This window comes from Rhinopithecus bieti, unplaced genomic scaffold, assembly GCF_001698545.2.
Source record: "Rhinopithecus bieti isolate Rb0 unplaced genomic scaffold, ASM169854v2 scaffold_29034, whole genome shotgun sequence".
NCBI lineage: Eukaryota > Metazoa > Chordata > Mammalia > Primates > Cercopithecidae > Rhinopithecus > Rhinopithecus bieti.
In genome coordinates, this window is record NW_016812875.1 from 2,831 (window position 1) to 19,242 (window position 16,412).

The 16,412-nt window shown below is 41.2% G+C and overlaps 1 protein-coding gene across 1 annotated transcript in view; it reads right to left on the reverse strand.

The window, feature by feature from the left end:
• Nucleotides 1-10,932: 10,932 nt before the first annotated feature.
• Nucleotides 10,933-16,412, reverse strand: part of SLC71A2 (solute carrier family 71 member 2) — an 80,958-nt gene continuing 75,478 nt past the window's right edge. Inside the window, exons 10-12 of the mRNA XM_017847078.1 lie at nt 15,814-15,911; nt 13,377-13,519; nt 10,933-12,667 (exon numbers count right to left, since the gene is read on the reverse strand). Of these exons, the coding sequence (XP_017702567.1) occupies nt 12,419-12,667; nt 13,377-13,519; nt 15,814-15,911 (490 nt within the window). The 3' untranslated portion in view covers nt 10,933-12,418. The remainder of the gene's footprint in view (nt 12,668-13,376; nt 13,520-15,813; nt 15,912-16,412) is intronic.

The window sequence follows — 16,412 nt, forward strand, 5'->3', positions numbered from 1 at the left end:
TTTTTTTTTTTTTCTTCTTTTTGAGACAGAGTCTTTGTCCTGTCGCCCAGGCTGGAGTGCAGTGGTGCAATCTCAGCTCACTGCAAGCTCCACCTCCCAGGTTCACACCATTCTCCTGCCTCAGCCTCCCGAGTAGCTGGGACTACAGGCGCCCGCCCCCACGCCTGGCTAATTTTTGTATTTTTAAAAATTGGTAAAGTTGCAGAACATAAACCCAACATACAAAAATCGGCTGTGTTTCTTTTTTTTTTTTTTTTTTTGAGACGGAGTCTTGCTCTGCCGCCCAGGCTGGAGTGCAGTGGCCGGCTCTCAGCTCACTGCAAGCTCCGCCTCCTGGGTTCATGCCATTCTCCTGTCTCAGCCTCCCAAGTAGCTGGGACTACAGGCGCCCACCTCGTCGCCCGGCTAGTTTTTTGTATTTTTTAGTAGAGACGGGGTTTCACCATATTAGCCAGGATGGTCTCGATCTCCTGACCTCGTGATCCGCCCGTCTCGGCCTCCCAAAGTGCTGGGATTACAGGCTTAAGCCACCGCGCCCGGCCGGCTGTGTTTCTATATACTAATAATGAATTACCTGAAAAAGAATTTAAGGGGAAAAATATCCCATTTGAAACGGCATCAAAAAGAATAAAATACTTAGGAATAAATTTTACCAAGGAAGTGAAATATCTAATCTGGCAACTATAAAACGCTGATAAAAATAAATTGAAAAAGACATAAGAAACAGATACCGCATGTCTGGATTGGAAGGACTATCATGGTTAATATGTCCATACTACCAAAAGTAACCAACAGATTCAATGCAATCCCTATAAAACTTGAATTTTCACTTGCAAAGAGAATCCAATTGGACCCTTACCTTACTCTATAATAGACAAAAATCTATTCAAAATGGATTAAAGACTTCAATGTAAGATACGAAACCATAAAAATTGTAAAAGAAAACAGAAAGGAAAAGCTCCTTGACACTGGTCTTGGCAATGATTTTGCCTGTGACACCAAAACATAGGTAAAAAAAATAATAAGTGGGACCACATCAAACTGAAACATTTTTGCACAGCAAAGGAAGCAATCCATAAAATGAAATGGCAACCTACAGAGCAGGAGGAAATATCTGCAAACCATATGATAGGAGGCTAATATCCAAAATGTATAATGAACTCATACAACTCAATAGCAAAGAGACAACTAACCTGATTTTAAAATGGAAAAGGACCTGAATAGGCATTTTTCCAAGGAAGACATACAAATGGCCAACAGGTATATGAGAAACTACCCAACATCACTAATCATCAGGAAAATGAAAATCAAAACCAGCCCTGGCACAGTGGCTCATGCCTGTAATATTAGCACTTTGGGAGGCCAAGGCGGGCGGATCACTTGAGGTCAGGAATTTAAGACCAGCCCAGTCAACGGGGAAACCCGTCTCTACTAAAAACAGCAAAAATTAGCCGGGCATGGTGGCATGTGCCTGTAATACCAGCTACTGGGGAGGCTGAGGCACAAGAATCGCTTGAACCTGGGAGGCCAAGGTTGCAGTGAGCCAAGATTGTGCCACTGCACTCCAGCCTGGATGACAAAGCAGGGGAGAAGGAAGGGGGGAGGAGGGGAAGGGGGGAAGAGAGGGGCAGGGGAGATCAAAGCCATAAAGAGATATCACCTCACACCTGTTAGAATGGCTATTATCAAAAAGTCAAAAAATAACAAGTGCTGACGAAGATGTGGAGAAAAGGGGAACCTTTATACTCTGTTGGTGGGAATGTAAATTGCTACAGCCATTATGGAAGACACATGGAGGTTCCTCAAAAACCTGAAAGTAGAATTACCCTATGATTCAGTAATTCCTTCTTCTGGGTATATATTCAAAGGAAATAAAACCAGCATCTCAAAGACATATCTGCATTTCCATGTTCAATTCAGTATTCACAACAGCTGAGATATGGAAAAAAATCTAAATTTCCATTCACAAACAGATAAAGAAAATGTGACGTCTGTGTGTATATACAATTGGATATTATTCACCCTTAAAAGAAGAAAATCTTGCCATCTGTGACAACGTGGATATGCCTGGAGGACATTATGATAAGTGAAATATGCTAGATGCAGGAAGACAAATACTACATGATCTCACTTATATATAGAATCTATAAAAGTCAAACCCAGAAAAAGAACAGTGGTCACCAGGTGCTTGGGTGTGGGAAGAAAAAGGGCAATGTTGGCAAAGGGTGCAAACTCTGAGTTCTAAGTTGAAGTTCTAGACATCTAATGTACAACATGATGCATATTGTTAATATAGGTACTTGAAGTTTGTTGCGCTGGGTCTAACTTTAAAAATGGCCATCTAACACTGCCACCCAGTGGTCACTGCAGTTTAAAACACAATGACAAAATAATCACTCTACTTCCAAGACAAGCAAAAGTGGCTTTATAAAAATGACATTGTTGGCCTGGTGCGGTGGTTTACGCCTGTAATCTCAGCACTTTGGGAGGCCAAGGCGGGTGGATCACCTCATGTAGGGAGTTCAAGACCAGTCTGGCCAACATGGTGAAACTGTCTCTACTAGAAATACAAACATTAGCCAGACATGGTGGTTCACGCCTGCACTCCCAGCTACTTGGAAGGCTGAGAGGCAGAGTTTGCAGTGAGCCAAGATCACACCACTGCACTCCAGCCTGGGCAACAGAGTGAGACTCGGTCTCAAAAAAAAAGAAAAAAAGTTAAAAACAGCTTTCTAACAATGCCCATAAAAAACAATTTAAAATATATACCCCATTAACAAAACCACAATAAATAAAAGACCTATTCTAATACACCTTACTGAAATATTTGACAGTCCATTTATCTTTACATGTTCTGCATTCTTGAGTATTCTAAATGATTCAGTTTAATCAAGCTAATCTCAGATGGGACTGAAAAAAAATTCATGCTGAAATATGAAGGGACTAATAACCTCCACATTACTATTCCCATTCATGGGTTTTTTCCTAACTTTTCAGGTTATGTTCCTTTTTATAAATTTTAGAAAATGCAAGTCTTTTTATTTTTCTTATCCCAAATGAATCTCTACCCATTAGCATTTCACCTTCTTGACCCTCAATCCCACTGATTCCTCTCTTCTCCACGTTCTTCTCTGTACCTTGGTGCCTGTATGTTGTTTTTTCAATAATAAGGGCCTTTCCCACTTCAGAGAGGAGTGCTGCCTCAAATGCAAGCTGGCCTCGCCTCCCTACACACCTGGGACTGTCCAGAGGGACAATCCCAGAATACAATAGGGAGATCAAGGATAAAAGAGGTTCCTTAGCTCTTTCAATAAAGGCAAGCCAAACTTCCTGTTAGCAACCTAGATGGAGGCCGGGCGCGGTGGCTCACGCCTGTAATCCCAACACTTTGGGATGCTCTGGCAGGCGGATCGCCTTAGGTCAGGAGTTCGAGACCAGCCTGACCAACATGGCAAAAAACCTGTCTCTACTAAAATACCAAAAAAAAAAAAAAAAAAAAATTAGCCAGGGATGGTGCACGTCTAGTAATCCCAGCTACTTGGGAGGGTGAAGCACGAGAATCACTTGAACCTGGGAGGTGGAGGTTGCAGTGAGTGAAGATGCAAGATGGTGCCACTGCACCCTGGCCTGGGTGAGAGAGCGAGATTCTGTCTCAAAACAAAACAAGCCTAGATGGAGGAAACAGCCACTGCCTTCAGACTCTATTACCTAGCAGTGGAATCACATGGATGCCTTGGTGAAACACTGAATACAGTCATGACAGGAACATGCACATGTTAACAGAACAGGGGAGAAAAGACCTAGCAACATCTTGCCTCTCCAACATAAAAGAGCAGCTCCTTTGGATGTATAATGCTCAGGAAACACAAAAATTCTATGATGAACGTTTTTAAACATTCCAATTCAGTTTTGCAAAGGATATAGTTGAATAAAGAGTATACTTTGTTCATGCCTGCTCAGTCTTCATTGCTAGATATGTGTGCAGTGTGGTTGTCTTTTCTACATTTAGAGAAAGGTATATTAGTCCATTCTCATGCTTCTATAAAGAACTGCCCAACGAGGTGGCGGGCGCCTGTAGTCCCAGCTACTCGGGAGGCTGAGGCAGGAGAATGGCGTAAAACCCGGGAGGCAGAGCTTGCAGTGAGCCGAGATCTGGCCACTGCACTCCAGCCTGGGCGATAGAGCGAGACTCTGTCTCAAAAAAAAAAAAAGAAAAAAAAAAAGAACTGCCCAATACGGGGTAATTTACAAACTTTATTTCACATCACAGTTCCACAGGGCTGGGGAGGCCTCAGGAAATTTAAAATCATGATGGAGGGAAAGCAAACAAGTCCTTCACATGCTGACAGGAAGAAGAAGTGCCAAGCAAAAGGGGGGAAAGCCCCTTATAAAACCATCAGATCTTGTGAGAACTCACTGTCATGAGAAGAGCAGCATGGGTGTAACTGTGCCCATGATTCATTTACCTCCTACCAGGTCCCTCCCATGACACAGGATTATGGGAACCCCAATTCAAGATGAGATTTGGGTGGGTACACAGCCAAACCATATTGTTCTGCCCCTGGCCCCTCCCAAGTCTCATGTCCTCACATTTCAAAATACAATCATGCCCTTCCAACAGTCCCCTTAAGCCTTAACTAACTCCAGCATTAACTCAGAAGTCTGAGTCCAAAGTCTCATCTGACACAAGGCAGCAAGACCCTTCTACCTATGAGCCTGTAAAATCAAAGGCAAGTTAGTTACTTCCTATATACAATGTGGGTAGAGGCATTGGGTAAATACACCTGTTGCAAATGGGTGAAACTGGCCAAAACAAATGGGTTACAGGACTGATGCAAGTCCAAAATCGAGCAAGGCAGCCAAATCTTAAAGCTCCGAATGATCTTTGACTCCATGTCTCACCTCCAGGGCATTCTGATGCAAGAGGTGAGCTCCCACAGCTTTGGGCAGCTCCGCCCCTGTGGCTTTGCAGGGGTTGTCTGCAGCTTCTCCAGGCACACAGTGCAAGCCGTAGGTGGATCTACCATTCTGGGGTCTGGAGGACGGTGGCCCTCTTCTAATTCCACTAGGCAGTGCCCCAGTGGGGACTCTGGGGGCTGTGACCACACATTTCCCTCTCGCACTGCCCAAGCAGAGATTTTCCATGAGAGCACCACCCCTGTAGAAAACGTATGCCTGGACATCCGTGTATTTCCATACATCCTCCTCTGAAATCTAGGTGGAGGTTCCCAAACTTCAATTCTTGACTTCTGTGTACCCGCAAGCCCAACACCACGTGTAAGCCAGCAAGGCCTGGGGCTTGCACCCTCTGAAGCAATGGCCTCAGCTGTATATTGGCCCCTTTTAGCCACAGATGGGACACAGGGCACCAAGTCCCCAGACTGCACAAAGCAGCAAGGTCCTAGGCCTGGCTAAGGAAACAATTTTTTCCTCCTAGCCCCTGGGCCTATGATAGGAGGGGCTGCCATGAAGACTTCTGACATGCCTGGAGACAGTTTCCCCATTGCCTTGGTGATTATCATTTGGCTCCTCCTTACTTATGCAAATTTCTGCAACCAGCTGGATTTTCTCCTTAGAAAATTGGTTTTTTCTTTTCTATTGCACTGTCACGCTTCAAATTTTCTGAACTTTTATGCTCTGCTTCTCTTTTAAACGTGCCAATTCCAAACCATATTTTTGTGAATACATAAAACTGAATGCTTTTAACAGCACCTAAATCACCTCTTGAACCCTTTGCTGCTTGGAGATTTCTTATACCATATACCCTAAATCATCTCTCTGAAATTCAACGTTCCACAGATCTCTAGAGCCACGGCAAAATGCTGCCAGTCTCTTTGCTAAAACATAGGAAGAGTCACATTCGATTCCCAACACATTGCTCCTCTCCATCTGAGACCACCTCAGCCTGGATTTCGTTGTCCATATCTCTATCAGCATGTTGGTCAAAGCCATTCAACAAGTCTCTTAAGAAGTTCCAAACTTTCCCACATCTTCCTTTCTTCTTCTGAGCCCTCCAAACTGTTCCAATCTCTGCCTGTTACTCAGTTCCAAAGTCACTTCCACATTTTCGGTATCTTGACAGCAGTCCCCCACTATCTGGTACCTCGTTTGACGGAAAATGGAGCCAGTTGATGGCTGCACAGAAGCACGGACGCACACACACGTAGCAGGTATGTTGATGGTACCAATGATTCAGTCCCTCAATTCTTCTGTCGTCCTCTGCTCGGCATACCCATTTCTTTGTCAACTGGCTGTTCTACCAACAGAGGACACTAGAGGGAGGCTGCAAACTGAAGAGGAGGAGGCACTGACTGCTTCCCGTCTGCTTCTCACAGCTTAATTCCAACAATGCTCCTTCACCCTGGCAAAGGCAGTTCCCTCCCATAGCTGCAGCTCAACTGAGTTAGCAGTTTTGCAGTTTTTCCAACATATGCAAATTAGGTACACTGTGCCAGCCCCAGCCACTACCCCTCATGGACCTTTTCTCTAAACCTAGAAATACCACCACCAACCAGCAGGTGGCCCCTCCTCAGACGTCTGACCCAATTACATAGGGACCCTTCTGTAAGTTGCAATAATTCAAACTTACACCCTTTGTTCCTTCAGCCCTGGGGAAACTGCTGTTTTCACCCCTACAATATCTTAGAGTAGTTCTCAAACTGTGATCCTAGGACCAGCAACACTGGCATCTCCTGGGAACTTAAGACATGCAGGTTCTTAAGCATCCCAGCCTACTGAGTAACTCTGATGGTGTCACCAGGAATCTGTGTTTAATGAGCTCTGACACATGCTGAAGTTTGAGAACCACTGCCCACTGACTTGGAGTTCTTATTTCACTCTCTCAGCTGCCTCCTTAACATTTACAGTTGACAATTCTATGTTATCGGTTTCAACAACATGTATAACACTCTAACATAGTTGCTACTGGAGTAAAGAGATCAGATGGCTTCAGTGATGAGTTCTATCAAATGCTTTAAAAAGTATTAAATATTTCTCAAGCTCTTCCACAAAACAAAAGGAAACATTTCCTAACTCATTTTGAGGCAAACACTACTACCCTGATATCAAAGCCAGACAGACCTTATAATGAAAACTACAGGCTAATATCCTTTATGAATATAGATGCAAACATCAAAAAATACTAGTACACTGAATCCAGCAGCATATTAAAGGCATTATTCACTGTGAACAAGTGGGGTCTATCTCAATAATGTAAGGGTGAGTCAACATATGAAAATCAATGTAATACACTACATTAATAGAATGAGGGGGGGAAATCACATGAACACACATCTCATCTGCTGCTGCTGCGAAAAAAAAAAAGCGTTAGACAAAATTCAACACTCATGATAGAAACTATTTCAAACTAGTACTAGAGGGGAACTTCCCACATGATAAAATGTGTCTATGAAAAATTCGCAACTAATACACTCATTGGTGAATAACTGAAAGCTTTCCCTCTATGATCGTGAATAAGACAAGGATGCTTGCTTTTGACGCTGCTATACAACAATGTACTGGAAGTTCTAACCAGAAAATTAGGCAAGAAAAATAAAGACATCCAAAGACATTCAAATTAGAATAGAAGCAGTAAAATTATCTCTATTTGCAGATGACGTGACCTAATGCATAGGAAGTCCTCAAGAATACACACACACACACACAACTGGAGTAAACAAATTCAACAAAATGGGAGGAAACAAGATCAACACACAAGAATCAGTTATATTTCTACACATTAGCAATGAACAACCTGAAAATGAAATCTAGAAAATAATTCAATTTTCAATAGCATCAAAAAGGAAAAAATAGGAATAAATTTAAGCTAGGAGGAGCAAGACTTGTACATTTAAAACTACAACTCATTACCGAAAGAAATTAGAGGCATAAATGGAAAGACATCTCACGTTCATGTGCAGAAAAGCTTAATACTGTTAAGACGATTGTACTACCCAAAGTGATCTATAGATTCAATACAATCCCTATCAAAATCCCTTTTTTTTTTTTTTTTTTTGGGGGGGGGGGGGAGGGCACTCAGGGAAGAAGAATGGAAAAGCCAAAACTAAAATTCATAAGGAATCACAAGGGATACTGAATAGCCAAAACAATATTGAAAACAAAGGTGGAAGACTCATACCTCCTAATTTCAACAATTACCACATAAAAGCTATGGTAATGAAAATCGTGGTACTGGGCATAAGGATAGGCATATTGACCAATGGGATAGAATAAAAAAACCAGAAACAAACCTATGTATCTATGGTCACCTGTTTTAGACAAGGTGCTAAGACAGAAAGTATAGTCTCTTCAATGCGGTACTGAGATTACAAATACCCAGACGCAAAAGAATGAAGCCAGACTCCTACCTGACATCTTATACAAAAACCCACTCATGATGAGTTAAAGAACTAAATACATAAGAACTAAAACTGTAAAACTATCAGAGGAACACACAGGGGTGAATCTTCATGACCCTGGATTTGGTAATGTATTTATTCTTAGCCATGACACCAAAAGCACAAGCAACAACAGAAAAAAATTGCTAAACTTGATTTCATCAAAAACTACAACCTTGTACATGAAAGGGTACCATCAACAAAGTGAAAAGACAACCCACATAATGTGAAAAAATACTGCAAACCATGTATCTGATAATCATGTATCTGATAGAAATAATACCCGGAATACATGAAGAACTATGTTTATAATGCAACAACAGAATTGTAAAACAGAGAAAAGGACTCAAATAAATTTATCCAAAGACAATATACAAATGGCAAACACACACATGAAAAGATGCCCAACTTGGTTAGGCATTAAGAGAAATGCAAATCAAAACCACAATGAGGGGCCGGGTACGGTGGCACACGCCTGTAATCCCAGCACTTTGGGAGGCCAAGGCGGGCAGATCACCTGGTCAGGAGTTTGAAACCAGGCCAGCTAACATGGTGAAACCCCGTCTCTACTAAAAATACAAAAATTAGCCAGGCATGGTGGTGAGTGCCTAATCCCAGCTACTGAAGAGGCTGAGGCAGGAGAATTGCTTGAACCCAGGAGGTGGAAGTGGCAATCACTCCAGCCTGGGTGACAGAGCAAGACTCCGTCTCAAAACACACACACACACACACACACACACAATGAGAGATCATTTCAAACCCACTAGATGGCTATAACCAACACAACAGAAAATAACAAGTGTTAGCAAGGATATAGAGATTGGAGCCTTCCTACACTGCTGATGGAAATTGAAGTGTGCAACCGCTGCAGAGAACAGCTTGGTGGTTTTTCAAACAGTTAAACATAAAGTTACTACAGAACCCAGCAATCTAACTCCCAACTATATTCCTATGATGAATTCAAAACATATGTTTGCACAAAAACTTGTACACGAATGTTCACCACAGCATTATTCATAACAGCCAAAAGGAGGGAGAAAGTTCCAATGTCCATCACCTGATAAATGAATTTTTAAAACGTGTATGTATATACAATGGAGTATTTATTCAGCCTTAAAAAGGAATAAAATTTGGACATGCTATAACACGAATGAACCTTGAAAACATGTGAAAGAAGCCAGACACAAAAGGTCATACATTGCATGACTCCATTCATATGAAATGTTCAAAACAGGCAAATTCCGAGAGACAAAGTAGATTAACAGTTGCCAGGGGAAGGGAAAGGGAGGACTGAGAGTGAATGCTAAAGGGCACAGGATTTCTTTTTGGGAAAGGTAAAGTTCAGGCATAACCTTGTGAATATATTTAAAACACAGAATTGTACACTTTAGAATGGTTGACATGGTAAATTTTTTCGAAATTTAAAACTAATTTTAAAAAATGGTTTGTCATGCTGGGATATTTGTTACAATGGGTAAAGTAACTGCAACTGTGGTAAGCAATGATAAAAAAAGATGCCATGAGAGCATTTACTTCAAACGGTGGTAAAATATACATACAAAGTTATCCTTTTAATCTGTAAGGATACAGTCCAGTGGCATTAGGTACACTTTCACACTGTTGTACAACCTACCATTACCATCTCAGAACTTTTCTTACCTTGCAAAATGAAACTTTGTACCCATTAAATAACAGCTTCCTCCTTCTCCCTCCCCATGGTGAGCACTACTCTGCTTGCGGAATGTAACTGCTCTAGGCATATCATTAAGCGGCACAATACAGTGTTTGTCCTTTTGTGATTGTCTTGTTTCGCTTAGCATAATGTGCTAAATGCTTATCCATTTTGCACCATGTGTCAGAATTTCCTTCCTTTTCAAGGCGGAATAATAGTTTGCTGTATGGATATACCTATTTTGTTTATCCATTCATCATCAGTCAATGGGCACTTAGGTTCTTTTTTCCATCTTTTGGCTGTTATGAATGCTCTGAACATGGATATACGCATTTCTGTTCTGTCCTTTTTTTTAAAATAAAAATACAGATGGTCTCCAACTTCATGACAGTATAAAAGTGATACACATTCAGTAGAAACCATACTTCCAATTTTTATTTTTTTCCCAGGCTAGCAATATGTGGTATGATAACTCTCTCATGACACTAAGCAGTGGCAAGTGAGCTGCAGCTCCCAATCACTATGCAATCAGGAGGGTAAGCAACCAATCCTCTACTGTGCTGATAATGAAAAGGCTGAAGCTTCTAAGCTGTATCAAATGCATTTGCAACGTATGATATTTTCAACTCACAGTGGGCTTATCAGGATGGAACCCCATCGGTCAGTCAAGGAGCATCTGTAGTTATGATGTTTTTGAAGGCAGACTTTGAAGGAATTTTGTTAAAAATAAAATTTTTTTGAAAATACAAACCTTTTGCATCAGCTGAAAGATTACAACTCAGTTTAATTGAAACCCACCCAACAGAGAACACAAAAGAGCAATGATACTATTTGCTTTAAAAAAAAAAAGACACAAAAGACATGAAAGTATCCACTGTAAATTTATTATGCATTAAGAAGCTTAACCTAAAACCAATAGCATAGTAAAAGATATGTTATCTCTGTTCATAGCAGAACAGGTTTCAAAATATATTTTCTTTTAAATGTATTCTGTCAGTACACAATCCTTTATAAAAGTTGTATATATTTTTTCTGTCAATACCTTCATTACATTTATAAATACAAGATTTACACAGCACCCCATCAAAAAAAAAAATTAAAACCCTTTACAAATATCTACATATATTTCATACCTATAAAACTTTCAAAGGAGTGCTCTGTTAAAGGTGGGCCCTAGTTAATGGCCCATTTACCGGTGCAGCAAAATACATATAAATCTGTAAAGTTTTCTTTGTCCATAAAACATCTCAAAAAACAGCAAGACACTTATCATGAAACTCAGCTTCATAAAACCTTATTTTAGAAAGGAACTTAATGTGCATATTCCCATGCGATTCGAAAGTCAAACAGATTGAAATAAAGATGAATTAAAAACAAATGCATACTACAACAGAGCAGTTAAGGCAGGAGTGTAATGGATGAGAAGTAGGACATGGGAGACACAGGAAGAAGCAAATCATAATAATGCCTATGAGTCTGAACTTGGATATAAACTTCACTTGTATCCAGTTATTAACTCTCATCCTACTTAGGAATTTCCAAATTGTTACTAACTGTCTTAGAAGCAGCCTACAATTTCTGTGTTGCCACCAGAATGCTTGAGTTGTTTTTTTCTTCTGTAAAATCACCTCGGACCCAACCAGGACACCGGGTCCAGGAATCTGCGTTGTGAGTTTTACATGATTTAAGTTTGTAATAAAAATTTCTTTCATCTAGTAAAGGTAATTACTATTCAATATTATTTATGTCCAGAAGTGTATATATGCTGAGTTTCATTCTAGCCAAGAATAGGAAGTAGAATAAAAGGAGACTAGGTTTTTACTTGACCTTTGAACAACGACAATAGATCCCTGATACTGAGTGACTCTTAACAGTGGCCACTCATCAACACCTATGGGCTGATTCAGAGAAACAGGAAGGTAGAAATTAAGAAGACATTCTTTACCTGAAATCTTGCCAGAGATGGCAGTCCCACTATAGTTCTGTACCTTTTGCTGAAAAGGGCATGGAAAGACTGCTGTCACGTCTACAGTCATTACAGGAAAGCCATCCTTTCTACCAGAGAGATGACTTTTTCTATTTGAGTTTCACCTTGAGAGTTGCACATTATTTGCAGGGAAGTATTTCAAATCTTATCTTATTCTAATGTATAAACAGGAAAAAAATATAAGAGAAAAAAAAAAAAAAAAACAGGAGGAGGAAGAGCAGAACGATGGTGGTGGTATTTATCAAACTTGGCCCTGAAGGATGCCGCTAGCATCTCCCATCCAGCACCATGAAGTCACCAGGGGTGTGGCTCCCTCCATGGCTCTCAGAGATGGCGTATGCAGAATCCCACTTTCTGCCGAGTTTACAACTCAGTACACTGATTCCCAGGCTCCTCAAATGAAGAGAGCTCCCAGATGCTGCTACCTTGCAGCAGTGGTTCAATGTCCTCATCACTGCCCCGTTCTGGGGTGTTAGTCAGGCTGCCGCTGCTGTTACTGTGTGTTTGAACTCCACTGGCTTTACTGTATTCAGGAATGAATAAGGCAACCAGAAAAGACACAAAGACTATACACGCCCCAAATAAGAACGGCGGGCCTGGGATGACAGCTCCCTGATGGATGTGGAAACAAATGGAGACCAAGAATACAGTTAGTCTTTTAACTCGAAATTATTCCCAGATTACCCAAAAAAACACACCACCAAAAAGTGAATCATATTCTCATAAGCAAATGTTTCATTAATGTCAAGACAAACTCCACTAGAGCTTGGTGTTTGGAATATGAAAAAGGACAATAATTAACTGCTTTTTGTACCACTTCTAAATAGCTTCAGCGAAACTGTAAGCTTTTAAGCAACAGCGGTTAACCCATAATCCCATCCTATGACTTCAGATCATGCACCTTTGTACGTTAACATTAATTCCAGCTTTATATAGATATCCATACTAAATATGGCTTAGAGGGAACAAGGGAAGAAATTTCAAATAAATAGTACAAAAAGTACCTTAGCTCAATGTTTAGCTGGATTTTTAGGTCATTTCAAATTTTAACTGGTCTGGGCTTAGCCAGAGAATAGCATAGTGATTGTGTAGGTGAAAATAGAATCTGAACAAAGTTAAGACGTATCTTTTACATAAGATATTAATTAAATCACTAAAATGACCCCTCCCTGATCCTGAGAAGCAATGAACACAATACTTATTGCTGTCAAATAAAATATAGTAACATACAAGTAAGAATGCTCTCCAAATTTAAGGGTACAGGATTTTGCTATAATCATACATAACTGTTGTTACAAAACTAGACTTATGACCAAATTACCTGCAGGGGAACGTTGTTAGAATTCAATTTCGGGCCCAACTCAGTCAGTTCCACATGGAACATGTAGAATATGAAGCCATACAGTGCTGGCCCCAGGCCATTGCATAGTCCTCTTATTCCAGTTATGATCCCTTGGGCAACTCCTAAATCAGAACAAAGAAAAGAATGCCAGTCTTCTCAGAAAGGCATCACAAGATTTGGAGTTGAACAGTACTTTCTCACAACCAAGATATACTAATTTGGCAAGACTGAGGAGAAAGCATGCTAATGAAAGTAGATTAGGAAGACTTCATCCACTATAAAATAAAATCCAAAACTTTAATATCCTCCCATTTCAGGCCACCCACTTTTCTGTCAACTGAGATTTCCCTGCTCTGGTCATTTCTGGTGCTTTCACAACAAAAACCTGCCCTTCACCTCTGGCAGCCCTGGTCTCAGGAATACAGACCAGTCCCTACTAGGCAGACTTCATCTTCACAGGTGTACTCCAGGCCTGTCTCCCTAGAGACCTACACTGAAAAACCCAGAAGTGCCAAATGCTTTCTAACATAGCAAGTAAAAAGTTAGCTTGAACTGTATGAAATGAATGTTTCTGTAAATCAAAATGGTAGTATATAATTCAGCCTAATATAATGTGTTCCAAAACTTTTATATGCTGACATTCAGAAACATGTATATTGACATGAATAAGTATAAAAACAGTCAAAAGAAAATCCATGCCCCACATGAAAGGATGGTGTCTGTCAGATGCCAAGGCAGTGACAATCCTCCACGGATGGGTCACATCTTCACTTCAGACACAGCACCTCCCTGAGGATGCAAGCCAAGTGAGTTACTGTAGTCAGGAGTGATGACATACAGAATGTGTGGTCTTCAAGGGACAATATTTAACAATGAATATGAGTAAGATACCTAACTTCTGATATAGAAAAAAAAAAAAAAGCAATGAATAAACTATCCTTTCCAATACAGTTTTTTACTAAAACTTTTTAAAGGGCTCTTAGGCAGTAAAATTTTTCCCCCCCTAAAATTCTCTACTACTTCTTCCTGAATACAATGAGGTGAGCCATTAGGAGATAGAGAAGGAAAGGGATTAAATCTAGCCATGGGAACTGCTTGAAAGGAAAGCAGGCCAGGCATGGGGGCTCACGCCTGTAATCTCAGCACTTTGAGAGGCCAAGGCAGGCAAACTGAGCCCAGGAGTTTGAGACCAGCCTGGGCAACATGGTGAAATGCCATCTCTACTAAAAATACAAAAAATTAGCTGGGCATGGTAGTATGCATCTCTAGTCCCTGGTACTTGGGAGGCTGACTGGGAGATCACTTGAGCCCAGGAGGCGGAGGCTGCAGGGAGCCAAGATCGCACCACTACACTCCAGCCTGGGTGACAGAGTGAGACCCTGTGGGAGGTGGGGGTAAAGGATGGAGGGTGGGGGTAGGAAGGGTGGAAAAAGAGGGAGGAAGGGAGGACAGGACAAGACAGGACAGGAAGGGAAGCAGAAGCACGGGAAGGATGAGATATGGATCTAGATGGTGGAATGCTATTTTCCACATAGCAGTCTTAATTCTAATTTCTCACTCAACGTCTAACTATCAACAACCACACAGACTTTTTCTTACTACTCTCAAATAACTATTTTCTAAATTACGCTCACAGACCGTGAGTTATTCCAAATACATTTCAGTGAATGAAGTAATTAAGTAACTCGTGGTTAACTGGTTTTTCATTATTTAATAGACATCTGTTAAAATGTGATTATAGTCTGCTTAATTGTGACACTAAAGAAGAAAAGAGGTATCAAAACTGAAAAGGGAGTATTAATAGTTCTAATTGTTAGTAATCTGAACTGCTAAGCCTAGCTTTAAAAAATATAAGTGTAGGCCGGGCACAGTGGCTCAAGCCTGTAATCCCAGCACTTTGGGAGGCCGAGGCGGGCGGATCAAGAGGTCAGGAGATTGAGACCATCCTGGCGAACACGGTGAAACCCCGTCTCTACTAAAAAAATACAAAAAACTAGCCGGGCGAGGTGGCAGGCGCCTGTAGTCCCAGCTACTCGGGAGGCTGAGGCAGGAGAATGGCGTAAACCCGGGAGGCAGAGCTTGCAGTGAGCTGAGATCCAGCCACTGCACTCCAGCCTGGGCGACAGAGCGAGACTCCGTCTCAAAAAAAAAATATATATATATATATATAGAGAGAGAGAGAGAGAGAGATATGTGTGTGTGTGTGTGTGTGTGTGTGTGTGTGTGTGTGTGTAAGATTAAAGCAGAGAGGAAAATAGAATATTTCTATCTGACAACGAAAATAGCTATGATCCTTGAGAAGGGGCCACATGGCTGTCAGCTCCTGCTGTCGATGGGGAGAACTCAGAGCTTCTCCGGCTTCTAGCAGGGAGGTCTCCCACTGAAGGAGAAGAACAAGGGCGGGCAGTGACCTCACCTTGCTGATCTGACTCTGCATTCCGAGACACGAGGGCACTGATTGCCGGAAATGTGATGCTGGACATAGCGGCCACGGTCCCTGCTGCCCACATCATCCTGCAATGACAGGACAAGCACAGTCAGGCAGCAGGCTAGCCTCAAAGAGCTCACTATTCAGAATGCAATCAGTGGCAAAAGTACAAATGCCTTCTGTTTTCTCCTGTTACATTTTATTTATTTTTTCCTCTTTAAAAATGCATTCTTTTTTAAATCTACAAGGTTACACATCACATTATAGAAAACTAATGGCCTAGGATGGGGACAGAAGGGCCAGGAAACCTTTGTTTCTTGATTTTACTTCTTTTACAAACTTTTCGTCTCCCTGGTCTCCGTACTGCCATCTTTAGATATAACCTCAATGAAGTTCGCAAGGAGATTTTTGTTTCTATAAATATCACATTTTCTCCACTGACTTTTCATTTTTTCTTTGTACCTCTCAAAGGCTCACTTTCACACTGCCCTTGAGCTACACAGTTTGCTACCCCTCAACAGCATGGTGTGCCCCCAACTGGAAAAACAGACCCTGCCTTCCTCTTTAGACCTTTGTCCTTCTCTCAA